We start from the raw sequence: 17,410 nt of genomic DNA on the forward strand, positions 1-17,410 counted from the left end.
GCGCAGGTCATAAAACAAAATGTTATCTGAAAGTGATTTATTGCGCATGCGTTACACATTCCAGAACTCTAATTCCTTTCTTCTTTGTTCGGCTGCCAACTTGGCAACCGGAGCTTTTATTATCAAAATGTAACCAATTAGTTATTTTCTATTTTATTTTATTATTAAAGTTTGTTTATTAATTAGAATACTTCTTAAAGACTTTTATTTCTTTTCTTACTATCTCAAAAGATATGCGGAAGGGAATCAGCCCGGTCCATTGATCTCAGATTTCTCCAGGGCGTTTTTTTCCCCCTGACACAAATGAGCCAAAGGACAGAAAGGGGGAGTAGTGAGCTCCCTTCCATATTTGGGCATACCAGGGGTTGTAACACAAATACATACCTATTTCCCTGGCTCAGCTGATAAGGAGGAGAGCCTGTGGCTTAGTGGCTAACAAATCTGCCTAATATGTAATACAGCCCAGGTTCGAATCCCAGTAAGGGTATGGCTAGCTGATGAGAGCTAAATAGCTTGAAATAGATCTATACCAGTCTCCCTTTATTTATTTATCAGCACAAATACAACACAAATGTAACAAAGGCAACATTAAAAATATGGTTTTCTGCCTGGATGGTCTCCTGGAGTGAGCAGAAACACAGAAAAGGGAAGCAGTGTGTTCCCTCCCATATTTGGGCATACCAGGGGTTGTGACACAATACAATACCTATTTCCCTGGCTTAGCTGATAAAGGAGGAGAGCCTGTGGCTTAGTGGCTAATACATCTGCCTAATATGTAATACAGCATACTAATATGTAATACAGTGTATATATATCTTTGAGTTTATAACAAAGCTATTATTTAAATGAATGGAATATACATATCTATATCTATTGGTTTTTGAAAAAATATATAATGTTAAAATATAAGACAAACAGAAAAAAACTTGAAAAAAGTAAAAAGAGAACAAAAGAAAAGAAATGAAGGTACAAAAAAAGAAAAAGAATAAATAGAAAAAGATTGACTTTGGTAGAAATAAAAGCTCTTACTCTTGTAGTCTGATATAATTCTAATCCATCAAAGCCCCAAATTAACTTTTCATTTCTTTGAGGCGCTCGCAAAAATGGATTGAATCCTTTACAATTTCCAAATTTACACACTAATGAAAGTGTAATAAGAATGTGCATTTTCCAAATTAAATGATGCAATTAATCAACTATCTTACTCTTATAATAACATGAACAATAACGCATAGGATGGTGACAATTACAAGTCATCTTTTTGCAAAACAGCCCCAGTAACAGAATTAGAACAGTGCATAACAGGCAGATAATGCTTAGCTGAAGAAAGACGTTGCTATATAGTATATTTTATTATTATTTTTTGAAATATTTATGTTTTGTTTTTATACTTCTATAGTTTGTTTTTTATCATACTGTATACTGTAGTTGTGTATTATTTATTTACTGTCTCCAAGTGAATTTTTGACTCCGCATGGCTGTTTGAACTAGTCCTTACAAGATTTTTGGCAAAATTACTAATATTTGTCATTGCCTTCTTCCTAGGACTGAGAGAAAGTGAGTGACCCAAGATTACCCAGCTGGCTTTGTGCCTAATGCGAAACTCAGTCTCCTGATTTCTAGCTGATGCCTTAATGACTAGACCAAACTGGCTCCAGTTGTTGCATAATATTTTATCTAAAATGAAATGTAGTAATTCTGATTGCAATTATCTTTGTTATTATTTGTATAGGTTTAAATGATTACAAATATTTTAAAAATCAAATATGGTCTCCATATTCATCTACAAAGCCATATCTGTAATTATTTTGTGATACTGACATTTCTCATTGGAAATTAGTTAAATATTAGTTATTTGCACATATAAGTCAACTACCAACAAAGAGATGGTAGATATATCATATTCTCCTCAAAAACAAATTTATTTTGAAAAACGTCATGTGCATTTCATGTCCTCCACTGCAATGTTCTGTAATGTTATTTTCCTTTTAGATAGTAATTCATAATGATATTTCTAGATAAGAATTAGATACTGACTATTCCTTTCTGTAAACATGCAACCCATTTTTAAAATTACATTTTCTTTTTACAAAAGTGAAAAAGTTAAGAAAATCCAAACAGATCATTTGTTTTTGCCATGAAATGTTATTTTTAAAATGTTTCTTTTTAATAATATGTCCCTCAAATGAAATAATTTTATAGATATATCTTGAGGTGAATGGCACATATTTACCAGTACCAATTATTGACAATTATGGCAGAAGATTATACTTTAACTGCATTTTAAAGATTAAGTTTTAAATTCTCCCAAATTCTCCAAGGATACAAAAGGTTTCATTAATAATAGGAAGCATATTCCCTGGTCAACTATGGCATTTGAAATATTTATTTAACTTTGTTCAGAAGTTGAAAAGTTGAAGTAAAAATATTTAATCTCATGTTAAATGAAGCTTTAAGTGCTTTTTGATGTATAAAAGTGGGATAAAAACATTTTACATAAATAATTAATTTCATTAAAAAAACATATGCCAGTGGACTAAAGCTTCATAAAATCAGTTTCTGAAGATTCTCTGATCTTGATTCAAAGAAAAAGAAGCTGTCAGGAAATGTGTGCAACGACAGATAAGACAGACAGGCCCTATTTTCTTCAGGACTCAGATTCTTCTCACACGCTACCGTTTCCTTTGACTTCCAAGGAAATTTGGCACAATTCAATAGAAGTTACATAAGAAGCCTTCACCAAGTTAGAACTCTCTTTCTCTCTTACTTACATAAATTCCATTCCTTTCACAGGGACAATTGCTCTTTTCATGTGGCCATCCAGCTACACACAAGAAAGACATTTCAGAGGACCTAAAACTGGGTTGCTTTTTGTAGTTTCCTTGGATTTTTAAATGCTCTGCCTCTATTTTCTTCTGAAACCAAACAACATGCTCAAAAGCATGAGGACCAATGAGTGTGTTACTGGTATTTTCATATGGTTCCTCACTTCCTCTGCAGATTTACATGCTTCCTCTGGAAATTAAAAGTGCCAAGAATTTCTCAGACATATACCAAGACCTAGCAATGTCTACTTGACCAATGAAAACTTTAACAGGTTTATTACAATGATGCCTGGAATTGTTGCCATTCTCCTAACAAATCAGATTATTAGCTATCATTTGAGAATCTTCACAATGTCAGGCATTAGTTTGTGCACAAATGGGAGACATATGGCAAGAAACAAGTGAAACACAACAATCACCTCCACTACAGTTTCTATATGCTATGCTCATTGTATAGAATGTACAAGTTCTCTCTGTCGAGTCCTATACAGTGGGCTCCAGAGTGCTTCACTAGCATAGTCAGTGCAAGATTCCTGGAAGTTAAGAAACACATTCAAAGAATATGTTGTGGTGCATGTACACCAGTGGTGGGATTCAATTTTTTTTACAGGTTCTGTGGGGGTGGCTTTGTGGGCATAGCGTGGTTTTTGTGGGCATGGCAGGGGAAAGATACTGCAAAATTCCCATTCCCTCCCCACTCCACTAATCTGCTTTCCAGCTCCGTTTTCCTGGTCAGGGCAACAAAATAAGATCAGCTGGGAGGCAGCGGGAGCGGGTCCAGCCTATTTGCCGGTTCTCTGAATTACTCAAAATTTCTGCTACCGATTCTCCAGAACCTGTCAGAACTGGCTGAATACCACCTCTGGTATATACCCTTGAGTCAGTTTTTGATCCTGGAAGATAGGCTGGAGAAGTCCCTATAGTTTTATTGGCATAATTTTATGGAAGTGGTTTGCCACTGCATCCAGGGCTGAGAGATAATGACTGGCCCAAGGTTACCTAGATGGGTTTGTCCCTATGTGGCAGGAATCTCCTCTTCTAATTGTACAGATTTTATGTACAGAAAAATTAAAACCGATCTATATACTTAAACATTATCCAGCTTCCCTTCACTTATTGTACACAGATAGAAAACGGTCAAAAAGACACATAGGTTTTATACTCTTATCTATCTCTATCTCTCTTTATGCATCTGTGTATACAGACACAAATATGTACATAAAAGTAATATAGTACTTATGAATAACTTTAAAACATATTCATATATATGCATTTCACTTTACAATTCTCAAATGAAGCTAATGATCAACATCATTATCTACACAGTACAGTATTTTGTATCCTGAGGATGTGGCTCTACTTTCCATGCATAATATATCCAAATTGGTAGGATGCAATCAATAGCATCTAGATTAGAAAACAGTGTGTTTGTGCTTGGAATAAATTTGGACCTTGGTTGTCGTTATAGCACACTGATCAAAATGTGTTACAGTCCAATTCTTATTACTGAAAAGGGAATTTTGTATTAAATACTTAAGGGTGGTAACCTATCTCTTCCTTCTCCAGCTTGCCAAATTGTGTTATATAAGAAAATAATTTACCAAAGCTGTGATGAATGGCTACAACGAATATATTGGGGCTTATTTAGTGAAGTTCAGGTATTTGGAAGATTGTGACTTGAAATATAAGAGATAACTTGTAAAGAGCATGAACAAATGAAAACACTTAAAACTGTCCGCAATGAAGAGAAAGGTGGAAGATGAGCAAAAAAGTCAGAAACCTACAAGATTAAAGTTTGTTGCTGAATGTGATGATGATAATAATAATAATAATAATAATAGCTGTTAAACATCATATGTGTAGGAGAATAAATGCAATGTTTAGCAAATAGTTCAAGACTGAGAGGCTTAGAATGCATGATTTCTTCTTGGTTGTATAGTTAAATGTATAAGAAACATGTATGGTGATGGCAGAGGTTTGTTGGTTGGAATTTTAACATGTGTATTTTTGTATGCAGATTATGTCTTGTTGGCTGAAAAACCAAATTATTTGCAGCAACATGCTATTAATGCAAATGCCACTTGAACTGAAAATGAATGTATCAGAAACCAAGCCAAGTGCTTCTGAAAATGAATATATTTTAAAAATCAAGATAGTTACGCTTTGAGTGGAGTGTCTAACTTCAAGTTGCATGTAAAAAATGAAGAACAGAGCAGGCAGATAAAATTTCCACTCTGATCAAGAGGTGGGTCTGAATTTTATTTATGTGTAAATAAAATTAAATAAGTATGATGCCTTGTTGGAAGAATGGATACAATGCAGAGACATTTTAAGATCCGCAGATACTTGTACAATGTAATGTGTAACATACGACCTTGCATGAAAATGTCTGTCAAAAGAAGCAGAATGACTGTGATTAGCAGGAATGAGGCATTTAAAAACTGCACATGGAAAACCAGATCAAGGTGGAATCAAGGCTGAGTACGTATTGTATGAATGTGGATTAAGGTTTAAAAAGAGTGACTGGTTTGACATAAGAATGACCATGAAGGTGTGCACAGAGAGGATGCTGTGTGCCACCTGTGGCATACGTGCCATAGGTTCGCCAGTGGTGGGTTCTGGATCCCGTTCCAAGTGGTATGGTTGGAATGGGCCCGGCAGTGTCTACATGGACAAGTGCAGCGCATGTGCATGCATCTTAGCCCCTCTGCGATGCTCCATCTGTTCAGTGCAGCATCATGCGTGGAAGCACCGAAGACTTAAAAGACCAGTAAGGAGCTCGGGCGGGCAATTGGGCCCTCCGGAGCACTGTACCGGAACGGTATCTGGTGCTCCGGGCAGGCTCCGGTACACCCGTACTGGAGTGTACCGTCTGCAACCCACCACTGGTTCGCCATCATTGTCATAGTGTAATTTCTTTAGCTTACAAATTCTTATTCCTTTTCTGCACTTCACAAAACACTGCCTCCCCCCAACAGCTTGACTGTGTGTGTGTGTGTGTACATACATATAAACATATATAATTGCAGTTTTCAGTTATTCTATTTAAAGATTAATATGTTTAACCTTTTTTTAAAAAAATGCATGTCTTCTAAATAATTAAAGGCATTACACTGAATTTTAGTGATTACAAAAGGAAACCAAGTGTTCGAAGCAAGATAAAACTACAAGAATAATTATACTGAGATATATATTCTGGAACGGGCACAAAGCCCTTTATCCTTGAAACACTCTGGTCTCTGACTTCCTTACTCCCAAAAGAGTAGCAACTCAAGGAGAAAATTGCCTCCAAATGTGCCCAACATTTTGATGCAAGAAACAAAATACAATCTTCCGGCCTCAAGTCTTTTCTAACTCTACCACGCTGGAATTGCCTATTTCATGCAAGCCTATTTTTCTCTCCCATCATATAGAGTGAAAAATAAACCATTTTAATTTCACCATTACAAAAGTGGATATTATTTTCTCACATAGCCAAGTCTTATATAACGTCAACAGTCTCTGTTTTTCATAGATGTACAGTAAGGACCAAGGAATTTAGGACATCACCATACAAAAAAAACCTGATGAACTCTAAGCCAGAGGCCCAAAAATCAAGCAATAGCTTTTCTATGTCCATAAATATATTCAAACTGACAGGAACCACCAAAACATCAGCTTAGACAGGATAATGCAACAGAGCTGTACTGTATGCAACAGTATGTATGACTGGCTAAGTTATATAAATAGTCCTCCACTTACAGTTAGTGATTGTTACAGGGGCACTAAAGAAAAGGACTCAGAATTGGTCCCCGAAGTTATAAACCAATGCAGTACCCATATGGTGACATAATCAAAATGTGGATGCTTGGCAGTCTGCCTGCACTTATGACTACAGAGCACTTCAACTCTCCTCAACTGCTTACCTCTCCCCCACTATAGATGTCTTTCTGGCCTCCTACAGTCCATGGCCCCTGCCATTTTAGCTGACCTTCACTGTCCTTTTGTCCCCATTGTTGAATAAACATGGCTAGCCTGCCCATTCAAGGGCCAACTGCTGGCTGCATGAGACTTTTTTCCCAAAGTCATGCATAATGGTTTTCTCACGGGACCAGGGGAATATGGCTTCACGTGGCCCTCCTGAAGAGGCAGGGTGGAAACACCTTGTCAGCAGTAGAAGCAAGAAGATGGTGAAGGTTCACTAGGGCAGCGGGGGCCTCGGACAGCATAGTGGTGGGAGAAACTATGGCTGGGACTGGATTGGGGAACTTCCTATAAAGCTTTGGCTTTACATTGTGCTGTTGGAGTTTCCCAGGGATGGGGAAGAGATGGAATGAATAGGTATCGTATTTTTCAGAGTAGAAGATGCACCTTTTTCCCTCAAAAAAGAGGGTGAAAATCTGGGTGTGTCTTATACATTGAATACAGCATTTTTACCCTACTGAAACCCGCCCCCTTTGCAAAAAATGGATGTTCAGAGGGTTTGGGAGGCTTTCAGAGTGCTCCTGGGCCTGGGGAGAGTGAAAATGAGCAAAAAATGGGCTGTTTTTGTCCCCCAGCCTCCAAGAGCACTCTACAAGCCTCCCAAAGCTCTGAAGGCCCCTCTTTTGTTTTGCAAAAAACGAGGCATGCAGAGGGTTTGGGAGGCATGCTGAGTGCAAAAACTTTTTTTAAAAAAATTACCTCTTCAAAATCATGGTGCATCTTATATTCCAATGCATCTTATAGTCCGAAAAATATGGTACTTGGGGGGAATTGAAGGGAAGGCATTTCCTTATCTTGGAAGAAATGAAACCTGGAGTTGGGACGTTTTCATCTGGAATGGTTTAGATTGGGGTGGGTTCTTGCCTAATTTGTTTAACAACAGCAACAGGGAATGTCAAGGTTGCCATTGTTAAGGAATGAAGCCATACAACATCATGAGTATGACCACATTGCTTGGCAATGTAAATGCTAGTCCCAATTGTGATTGTAAGTCTAGGACTACTTACACAATGTGCAAAACTGAATCTGACAAGCTACAAATTCCTCAACAAGTTTCACACGTTCTGTTTCACTTTGTCATGAAGAATATGGTTGCCACTCCATGGCAAAAAATGAGCTCAAATCTAGCAAGTCCTCCCCCATAGTCCCTTGATCAAAGTATAGTAAAAAGCGACATAGCATCATCTTTGTATGGCCAAGAGAAACTGTGAAACTGGGAAATATTTGCATATCCAAATTTATATAGTGCATTCTGAGAAAACAGATGCTTACCTAGGCCAAATTCCAAACCTAGTCATAAAAAGGAATCATTCTTCCTCTTGGACAACCCCAAAGACTAGATGTTCTCACCTCTATTTTAAAATAATACTGCTTGAACCAAAAATCTTGCCTATCATAACTATGATTTTTATGAATAGTTTATGAAACTTGATTTGTTATCTAAAGCACCATAGCTTAGAGTTTTAAGAGGACACTAATTGCCGTCAATTCTTCATGTTCCTCATTTTGGACACAATGGATAAGTGGATAAAAGGAACAGATTGTGGTCCAAAGGTGAGATAGTGATACTAAACTGTTAATTGACCACCCTTTATGATAATAGCCACATCTGAAAGGAGCTTATGTCTGACAACAGTATTATACCAGAATAAAACAATTATTGCTTCCCCTCTTTTATCTCTTACTTTTATGGAACTATCTTCAACGTAATTGTCCTAAGATTCTTAATGGATTCCTAATGGATTCTTAATGGATGTATCCTTCTATATTCTTACCAATATTAGGGTGCTTCAAAAGGCGACATATTCTAGCTTCTCTCTCTAATTTCTGGTGATCTGTAAGAAATGAAAATATACATAATTTTAGAAAAAAAATATTTTCTTGATTTAATAGAGGCAAAACAAATTGTAAACTGGGCATACAATACATACAATACAATACAATACAATACAACAAACTGGGCATACAATACATAACACACTTTTGTCTTTTGCAAATTGCAGTAATTCTGGATTCTAGATAGATATTTTCCTGACAGAAACAAAACAGGAAACAATCATCATACCTACTCAAATTGAAAGTATAAAATTTCACTTTCATATCCTGCTCAGTTTTCATTATAAAACTGTGGCTTTCAGAGGTTGTGGACATGGACAATAAAGCACCGTTTTCCATGTTCCCCAGTTCCATTTTCCACCTCCTATTCTGATTCTCTCCCTTTTTCTTCTTCCCTTTCCTGAGGGAAATATTTGAAAATATAACCATTAGGAGAAGCTATATGATATGAGCATAGGCTTTCACTGTAACTGTGAAAAACTTTAATGAAGAGACTTCCAATCATTAGTCTCCATGGGACTAGCCAAGGATATATAGGCATGCTCTTTTTCTACAAAAGCTTAATAGTGTATCATTAATACTTTTCAGAAATTATGTTTTACAAAACTCATTGCCAATTTTAGAATTCCAGTGAATGATAACCATAATCAATGAATGAAGGAGAGAAATGTATTCAGAAGGCAGAGCAAAAGGTAGATGCCCACTAGATGAGGTTCAATCAATCAATCAATCAATGATAAAGGTACTTAAAGCTTCAATTGTTTTATAAAATTATAAAAATAAAATTTTATAAAATTGTTTCATGTACCTTTATGTACATAAACCAGAGCTTTATGTACATAAAGGTACATGAAACGGAGCTCCAATTGTTACCATCCATGATTCTCTAGCTTTTGCCACCTAGATTTGCCTAACCTGTTCATCTGCATGCCCTTAAACCAAATATCTCCTAGTTTACAGGTAGTCCTTGACTTACGACCTCCATTGAACCCAAAATTTTCATTGACGCAGTGAATGATGCAGTGAATGGTGGCGCAGTGGTTAGAGTGCAGTACTGCAGGCTACTTCTACTGATCACTGGGTGCCAGCAGTTTGGTAGATTAAATCTCACCAGGCTCAAGGTTGGCTCAGCCTTCCATCCTTCCAAGGTGGATAAAATGAGGACCCAGATTGTTGGGGACGATATGCTGACTCTGTAAACCGCTTAGAGAGGGCTGTAAAGCACTATGAAGCAGTGTATAAGTCTAAGTGCTATTGCTATTGCTAAGCAAGGCAGCTGTCAAGTGATTTGTATCCCATGTTATGAGCTTTTTTGCCACAGTTGTTAATCATTGCACTTGTTAAGTGACTCATGCAATTGTTAAATGAATCCGGCTTCCCCCATTGACTTCCAGATTACAAGGTTACAAATGGTGGAAGGTTACAAATGGTGATCACAGGACTCCAGGACAGTGCAATTGTCATAAATACATGCCAGTAGTTAAACACCCGAATTTCAATCATGTCACCAGTGGGATGCTGCAACAGTTGTAAGTGTGAAAAGCGGTCATACGTCACTTTTAATATATAATATTCTAAGCCCATAACAAAACCCTGATTTAATTATGTTACCTCTCCTAATCTTACACGAAAAATTTTACCTTACTGTCAGAATTAGCACAAGAATTTAGTATAAGTAGAGATATACACAGAGATAGCTTTTCAAGCATTGTTTGAAAATTCCAATGAAATGGGCCAAGCAGCACATTTTCTTTTTTCTTCCATTTTGCAGCAATGTTTCTTCCATCAAAAAAAGAAACAAAAAGGGAGGGAAAGATTGTTTTTTCCATTTTAAACAATGAATTTATGTTAGATCCAACCTGAGAAAACATCATCCTGCTCATTATAAATGTTAATACTGTACCTCTAGCTCAGTGACGTGCGGTGAGGTTTACGGCTGGTGAGGCTGGTGACGTCATCAGGAAGGCGGGGAATGGGCTGCCTCATCCTCCAGCACACGTGATCCCATTCCGCGCCTTCCTGAGCACGCTCCGTCGGCTCGCGCTCCGCGATCCCCAACAGCAGCTGCTTTTCAGTGCTTTTCTGTGCGTCTGGCGTTTAGGACATCCGGCTACCTACCTAAATGCCAGACGCACAGAAAAGCACTGAAAAGCACTTCGCCTCCAAGCCACTTCGTCTTGATGACGTCGCCGACATCGCTGCTGGGCGCGACCGGATGGAGGTAACCAGAGTGGAGCCGAGGGGTCCGGGCGGATGAAAGAGCGAGCAAGCGATGAAGGATCAGGCAGCCTGATCCTCGGTCGCTCGTCCGCCGGACTGCCTTGGCACCACTCTGGCTACCTCCGTCCGTCCGCGCATGGCAGCTGCGGCAATGTCATCAAGCCCCTGCCACTTCTGGACGTCTATTGCCATCGCGAGGAGCGCGCAAAGTACAGCGGAGGCAGGAAGGTTATTGGTGCTTCCGAGAACCCTCCTGCCTCCGCCGGTTACCCAGCTGGCGCCGCCCCGCGCTCCTCCTCCTCCTCCCTCCTCTTCCTCTTATATACATGAAACTCCCTCGTGGATATTATTATTATATATTATTATTTCATGATGAGAGGTGAGGCTCTGCCTCCCCTGCCTCTTCTGACCGCACGTCCCTGCTCTAGCTTGACTTCAATGCATCCCATGGTTATTAATTCAAAATCAACCTTGTCACATTGCTCCCCACAAGCAAAACACAAATTCATGTTAGGGTTGTATTAGGAATGCTTTAAAACAATGTCTGGAAGATTTTTCTGGGTCTCCAAATAACAAATATTTAAAGGCTTTTTCTTGTTACAGTAATGTCATATTGAGCTGGCTCGCAGTATACTATCATGATGATATATTATGATGAATTTTAATTGTATCAGTTGTCATTGCCTTAGTATGTTTTGGAGGCATCATGCAGTTGGATGTATCTTAATACATCTCTGTGCCTACATGGATAAGGAAAGCAATATAATTAGCATTTAATATTGATAATCATTTTTGCTATTAAAAAAGTATAACTAAAATTAATAACTAAACACGAAAGCTTTTGAAGCTAAAAATGTTTGTATGCACCAAGCTAACAGACTGCTGAAATTGAGCCAGTTTGGATCTTAACCAAGCTGTGCTTATTATAGGAGGCCTAAAGGAATGCTGCTATTACTAGCAATGGAGCAAATAATTTATAAGCCAATTATTTTATTAACTTTAACCTAATTTTCTGCTTCTCTGAGAAGAGTTCATAATTTTGCCTGAGCTAACCTGCTACTAAGCAATCATTCAGTTTTAGTAGTAGGTAAAGATTCCGAATTAGATTTTAAGATGGCAGTGGAATATACAGTGATGGACTACAAGCCAAATTCTCACAGGTATGTGAGCCAGGTATGCAAGTCAGATGGTGTATCTGTATAAATATTTGGAGTATTTTGGAAGCTTGCCAGACATGAGGCAAACAAAACAATACTGTACATTCTACAAAATAGCCTGCAATGCTCCTAAAAAGTGGCCAGGTTTGGAGTTGATTTTTCAAGATAGCTATTGTTATATAATTGGGATAAATAGGACTGTGTAGGATTTGAATTCAAAGGAGAAGAGATGCTTCTGCATATACAGGATGTGGGCATACCATCCTTCTGCAACTTCTTAAGAAAACTCCATCCCCCCCCCCCAACCTTTCTAGGATCTCTCTTCAATTGCTGCACAATTCCAGGAAAAGACACATTTGGCTCATATAAAGGCCATGATCCACCCCAGCCTTTGAAACTCAAGAGATACCCAACCCTAAGTTGCAATTGCTAACAGCTTTGCCCTGAAAACATTGAATATGTGTTGACCTCATAATGAATCACTCATAGTGACTAGAAAAATTACCATACAAATTTGACATGGCTGAATACTTAACGGAATAAATAAAATAAAATGACTTATTTTTCTATTAGTTGGTTTTTTCAATTAGTCCGGCTACCCATGGCGAACAAAACATGTTTCACTAGTCTTTTATATGTGCCATTATGCAGATGTTAAAATCTGCATAATGGCATATATAAAAGACTAGTGAAAGATTTTAATTTCTTAAATAAAGTGCCTACTATATACTCTACAGTCAATAAGTCCCTAAATAAATTAAAATGAAGTTTACTCAGCCTAATTGACTTCACACCACACTTAATAATTTATCTCATTTGACACAATACCGATTAATGCCAAGCTGTTAAAATATTCCTTGATAATGAAAAGAAAAACAAAACAATGGCAGAGAAAACACTCGTTATTATCTGATTTTGCTGATCTTTGACTATAATAAAGATTTGATGATGGTATTTGGAATGAGCTAGTAAAAAGTAGTATATCAGGAAATATATTTCTTTTTGGTTATTTTTACACAGTCAATTAAAATTGGCACCTTTATATTAAAAAAATAAAGAACACTGCTATTTATACTGTTACGATGTATAATCTGATCTTAATTTTAAATTTCAAGTTAATCTAAGCAAAAGTGCAACTCATTAGGTTAACATTGAATTTAAACAAATAGAAATACAGTATAAATTAAAAGGAGTTAGGGTAAGTTACACTGCACACTATCACAGGAAACAAGAAAAAGAAAATATTTCAAGTATGGAATCAAACAGAAAGTAAATAATATTTATTTTTATTTATTTAGTTTGTCAACCATGTAAAAATAACAGGTATATATATAAACATGGACATGAACAAAGGAAATGAATACAAATAAATGGGGGACAGTAGGACAGGGCTGGTAGGCATGCTGGTGTGTTTATTCACACCCCCTTTACGGGCCTTTGGAATGGGCTGAGGTCCACAGTAGACAGTTTCAGGTTGAAGCTGTGAGGATTTGAGGATGTAACAACGGAGTCAGGTAGAGATTCCAGGCACTGACTACTCTGTTGCTGAAGTCGTATTTTCTGCAACTGAGTTTGGAATGATTTACCTTGAGTTTATATTGACTGTTTGCCTGAGTATTATTGAGATTGAAGCTGAAGTAGTACTTGACAGGTAGGACATTGTAGCAGACAATTTTGTGTACTATGCTTAGGTCAGACCAGGGGTGGGTTCCTGCCAGTTCTAACCTCTTCTATAGAAGAGGTTCCACAAATCTACCGTGCCGTTTAGAACCGGTTCCAGCTCCCCCCCCCGCCCGTCCGCACCATGCTTGCCCCAGCCGCTGCTCACTGATTGGCTGGCTCACCAATTGCTCCGCCCACCTCTAAGAGTCCTATCTAAACCTTAAAGTCTTAAAGCTGTCAAGTTTGAACACCCATGGGTTTTTTTTTCTAAAGGGTTATGGGTGCAAGGATCTTGTAACTTGACAGCTTTAAGACTTGCACACTTCAATGCCAGAGTTCCTGAGCCAACATGACTGGAGGAGGAATTCTGGGAGTTGAAGTCCACAAGTCTTAAATCTGTCAAGTTTGAACACCCCTGGGGGTTTTTTTCTAAAGGGTTAGGGGTGCAAGGGTCTTGTAACTTGACAGCTTTAAGACTTGTGTGCTTCAAATGCCAGAGTTTCTGGGCCAACATTTTGGTTGCTAAGCAAGAGCGTTGTTAAGTAAGTTTCACCACATTTTACAAGTTGGCCACGCCCACCCAGTTACATGGCTAGCAAGCCACTCCCACAAAGCAGGCCACACCTACAAAAGAGGTTCTAAAAAATTTGAAACCCACCACTGGGTCAGACCATAGGCGGTGTAGTTCCAAGAAACATAATCCAGTTGCTTTTTGAAAAAGCACTTTTGAGACATCCGTGACCTGGATGACTAAGAATCTCCCTTGACGTTTAGCTAAAATAAATGGATTTTATGAACCTACAGTCTATCACTTGAAGTGGCGTGGTGAGAGAAGCTGGACAAGGCAAGGGCTGGCTAAAAGTTGAGGCTAAGACATAATGCAGCCAGTCTCTTAGCCAAGACATATGATTGGACAGGTTATATGGCCTGGCACTTTCTTAGTTTTACCTCCCAGGGATTTAATTTATTTTAGGGTTTGGGGTTTTAATTGTGATGTTTTAAGATTAGAATTATTTATTTCTTAGTACAGCCTATCTCCCCCTCCAAATGTATCTTAAATGTAGTTTAAATGTATTTAATTATTATGACTGATTTTATAATATTGACTGTACACCGCCCCGAGTCCCTTTTAGGGAGAGGGGCGGTCTAAAAATCTAAGAAATAAATAAAAAATAAATAAATGACAGGGATCTCCTCTTTGGGTTTCTTCATACAACAGCTGAAATATTGACAGTATCTGCAAATGAGCGTAACACTCATCAATTAAAAGGAGAATGGGACACCCTATAAATCTCTAACAGATTTTCCTCTCTGTGTGTGATGGAAGCAGAACTGTGGGGTGACAGACAGAAAAAGCTCAAAGTAACAGCCTTTTCTTTTCTGTATGTTGATGGATGTTTCTACCACCCCCATACCTTCCATGGAAGAAAAATGGAAATACATATTTGCTTAAATATGGAGGGAGATTGAGGATAGCAAATGTTGTGGATAGCAGATGGATTACATAGAAAACAAAATACATCTTCCCATTTTTTGTGAAAAGAATTAGGACAATGTCTGATGTAGCAATTGTCTTTTTTAAAAAAAACTTTCTTTTTCATTGAAAATAACATGATGCAATCCATTCAAGCAGCCACAGATTATACCACAAGCCACTATTTTTATATAAAGTGTTGAGGCTATCATCCAGAGTTTATTTTGGACGCGCTTAAGAATCAGTATGCATTCAAGGAAGTTTTCTAATTGTTTTTATTTGAATAGTACATCCAAGCAAAACATGCCAGACTGCAAACATTTCCGAAACGACCCTAATTTTTCTCTTTCAGAATCAAGGACATTTTATAGAACTGTTATTTTTCACAAGACGTGCATTTCCAAGCCTCGCCAATTGAAAAAACAGCTTGCTTATTCTTGTCACATCGTAAAAGGCTTTCTGTCCAGGAAGCTGTTCTGTTCAAAGCAGTTTGAAGAGAAAGAACACAAACTTTGGTGCCTCTCCATCTAAAATTCTCTAAAGCCAGGGCTAGTTTCTGGACTTTTCACAAGTAACCTACTTCCCCCAACCAAATCCTTTAGAAAGCATAATCTTCTCCAAGGGTAACATTTGAAATTATCTCCTTTATTCACAACTTTCTCTTGAGTGCTATCTGGTGTACCCCAAAGAAGATCCTGTTCTAATACATCACAGACTTCAATGGCAAAAGTATTTCTCTTCTTCAACAGAGCCCAGTCTTCCTAATATTTCCTATTTTTACATACTTGTCAGGTAGCCATTATTGCTACGACAACTCTCTCACAGAGATTACAAAAGTATAATGGATTCTTGTAAGCAATGCCACGAAATGTGCCAATTATTTTTAAAGGCCTGTTGGATGAAAGGAGATTAAACAAGGACACACACAGTATGCCTTAAGCTATTTGTTTGCATGGGCACTGCCATTCCTCCAGTCTTTTGAATAAGATTACAGGCCATAATGCCTAGAGATTGGGGAGTAGCAATTATCATACCAATTTATAAAAAAGGTAATAGAAATGACCCAGGCAATTATAGACCCATTAGTCTTCTAAGTGTTATTGTATGCCAAACACCTAAATTATAAACTTCAAGATTGGCTAATATCAGGGGTGATAATCAAAGACGAACAAGCCGGTTTTAGAGAAGGAAGATCTACGGTGGATCATATCTTGGTACTCCACCGTTTAGTACAAAAATACATATATATATAAAATCCTCTCTTTTTGTGGTCTTCCTTGATTTTAAGCAGGTCTTTGATTCAATATCCAGGATCACCTTCTGGGAGAAATTAAAATGCACCACTATCGATAAACGCCTCCTCTTCCTCATACAAAAATTGTATGCCAATTCCTCCTTGAAAGTGAGGTGTAATCCCCAAGGGAGTTTAACCGGCTCAGTAAGGGTACAAAAAGGGGTATGGCAGGGTTGTTCCCTCCATCTTTAACTTCTATATTAATCCCCTGATTGATCTCTTACAGAACCCTGATTTCCACCCTCCTAACCTAGCACAATGCAAAGTGCCAATTCTCTTATATGCTGATGATGCCGCTATCATTTCACAAACCCCTGTAGGACTGAAGAAAGCAATTAGGGCAACACTCGGCTATTGCAGGCAAAACAAGCTGGTCCTTAACTTTGATAAATCAATTTTTTTTTTAATTTTTGCTAAAAGACCAAGCCAATACTCCTGGAAAATAGAAGGATATAGTTTGGAACAGGTTAGAACGTTTAGATACCTTGGGGTGGTTTTCCACTCGCAAGGGACATGGAAGGCACACCTGGATCACACACTGCAAAGTAGCCAATAGTCCTCAAATTAAACATTTCTTTTATACAGGTGGAGGTCAGTTAGTACCTGCTGCCTTAAAACTTTTTGAGACCAAAACATTGGCACAAATTCTATATGGGGCACAAACAGGAATCCTTGCAAAGAAAGACTTGCTAGAAACCATACAAACCAAATTCCTGCGAGCCATCTTAGCTGCACCCCAATGGAACTCCAAATGCCCAGTTAAGAATTGAGACAAGCATGCCTCAAATTCAGGTAAGAGCCTGGAAGATGATGATCATTCATTGGCTTAAAATGCATTTCTTTCTAGAGGGACTGTCCCTACTAGTGTTGACTGACAATTTCCCCTCCCCCTGGAAACAGGCAATTGATCACAAATTGGGCTCTTATGGGCTCTCACCATTATTATTAATGTCCCTAGGCTTTGATCAAGCAAAGCAAG

At 38.0% G+C, this 17,410-nt stretch overlaps 1 protein-coding gene across 6 annotated transcripts in view; it reads right to left on the reverse strand.

Moving 5' to 3' along the window:
- CAMK2D (calcium/calmodulin dependent protein kinase II delta) overlaps positions 1-17,410 on the reverse strand; it is a 144,252-nt gene that overhangs the window by 71,222 nt on the left and 55,620 nt on the right. For all 6 annotated transcript variants that reach the window (XM_081960017.1, XM_081960015.1, XM_081960016.1 and 3 more), the window contains exon 3: positions 8,564-8,623. In XM_081960017.1, coding sequence (XP_081816143.1) covers positions 8,564-8,623 — 60 coding nt within the window. The remainder of the gene's footprint in view (positions 1-8,563; positions 8,624-17,410) is intronic.

Source organism: Natrix helvetica (genome assembly GCF_964273705.1).
Source record: "Natrix helvetica genome assembly, chromosome: 7".
In the NCBI taxonomy this organism is placed as follows: domain Eukaryota; kingdom Metazoa; phylum Chordata; class Lepidosauria; order Squamata; family Natricidae; genus Natrix; species Natrix helvetica.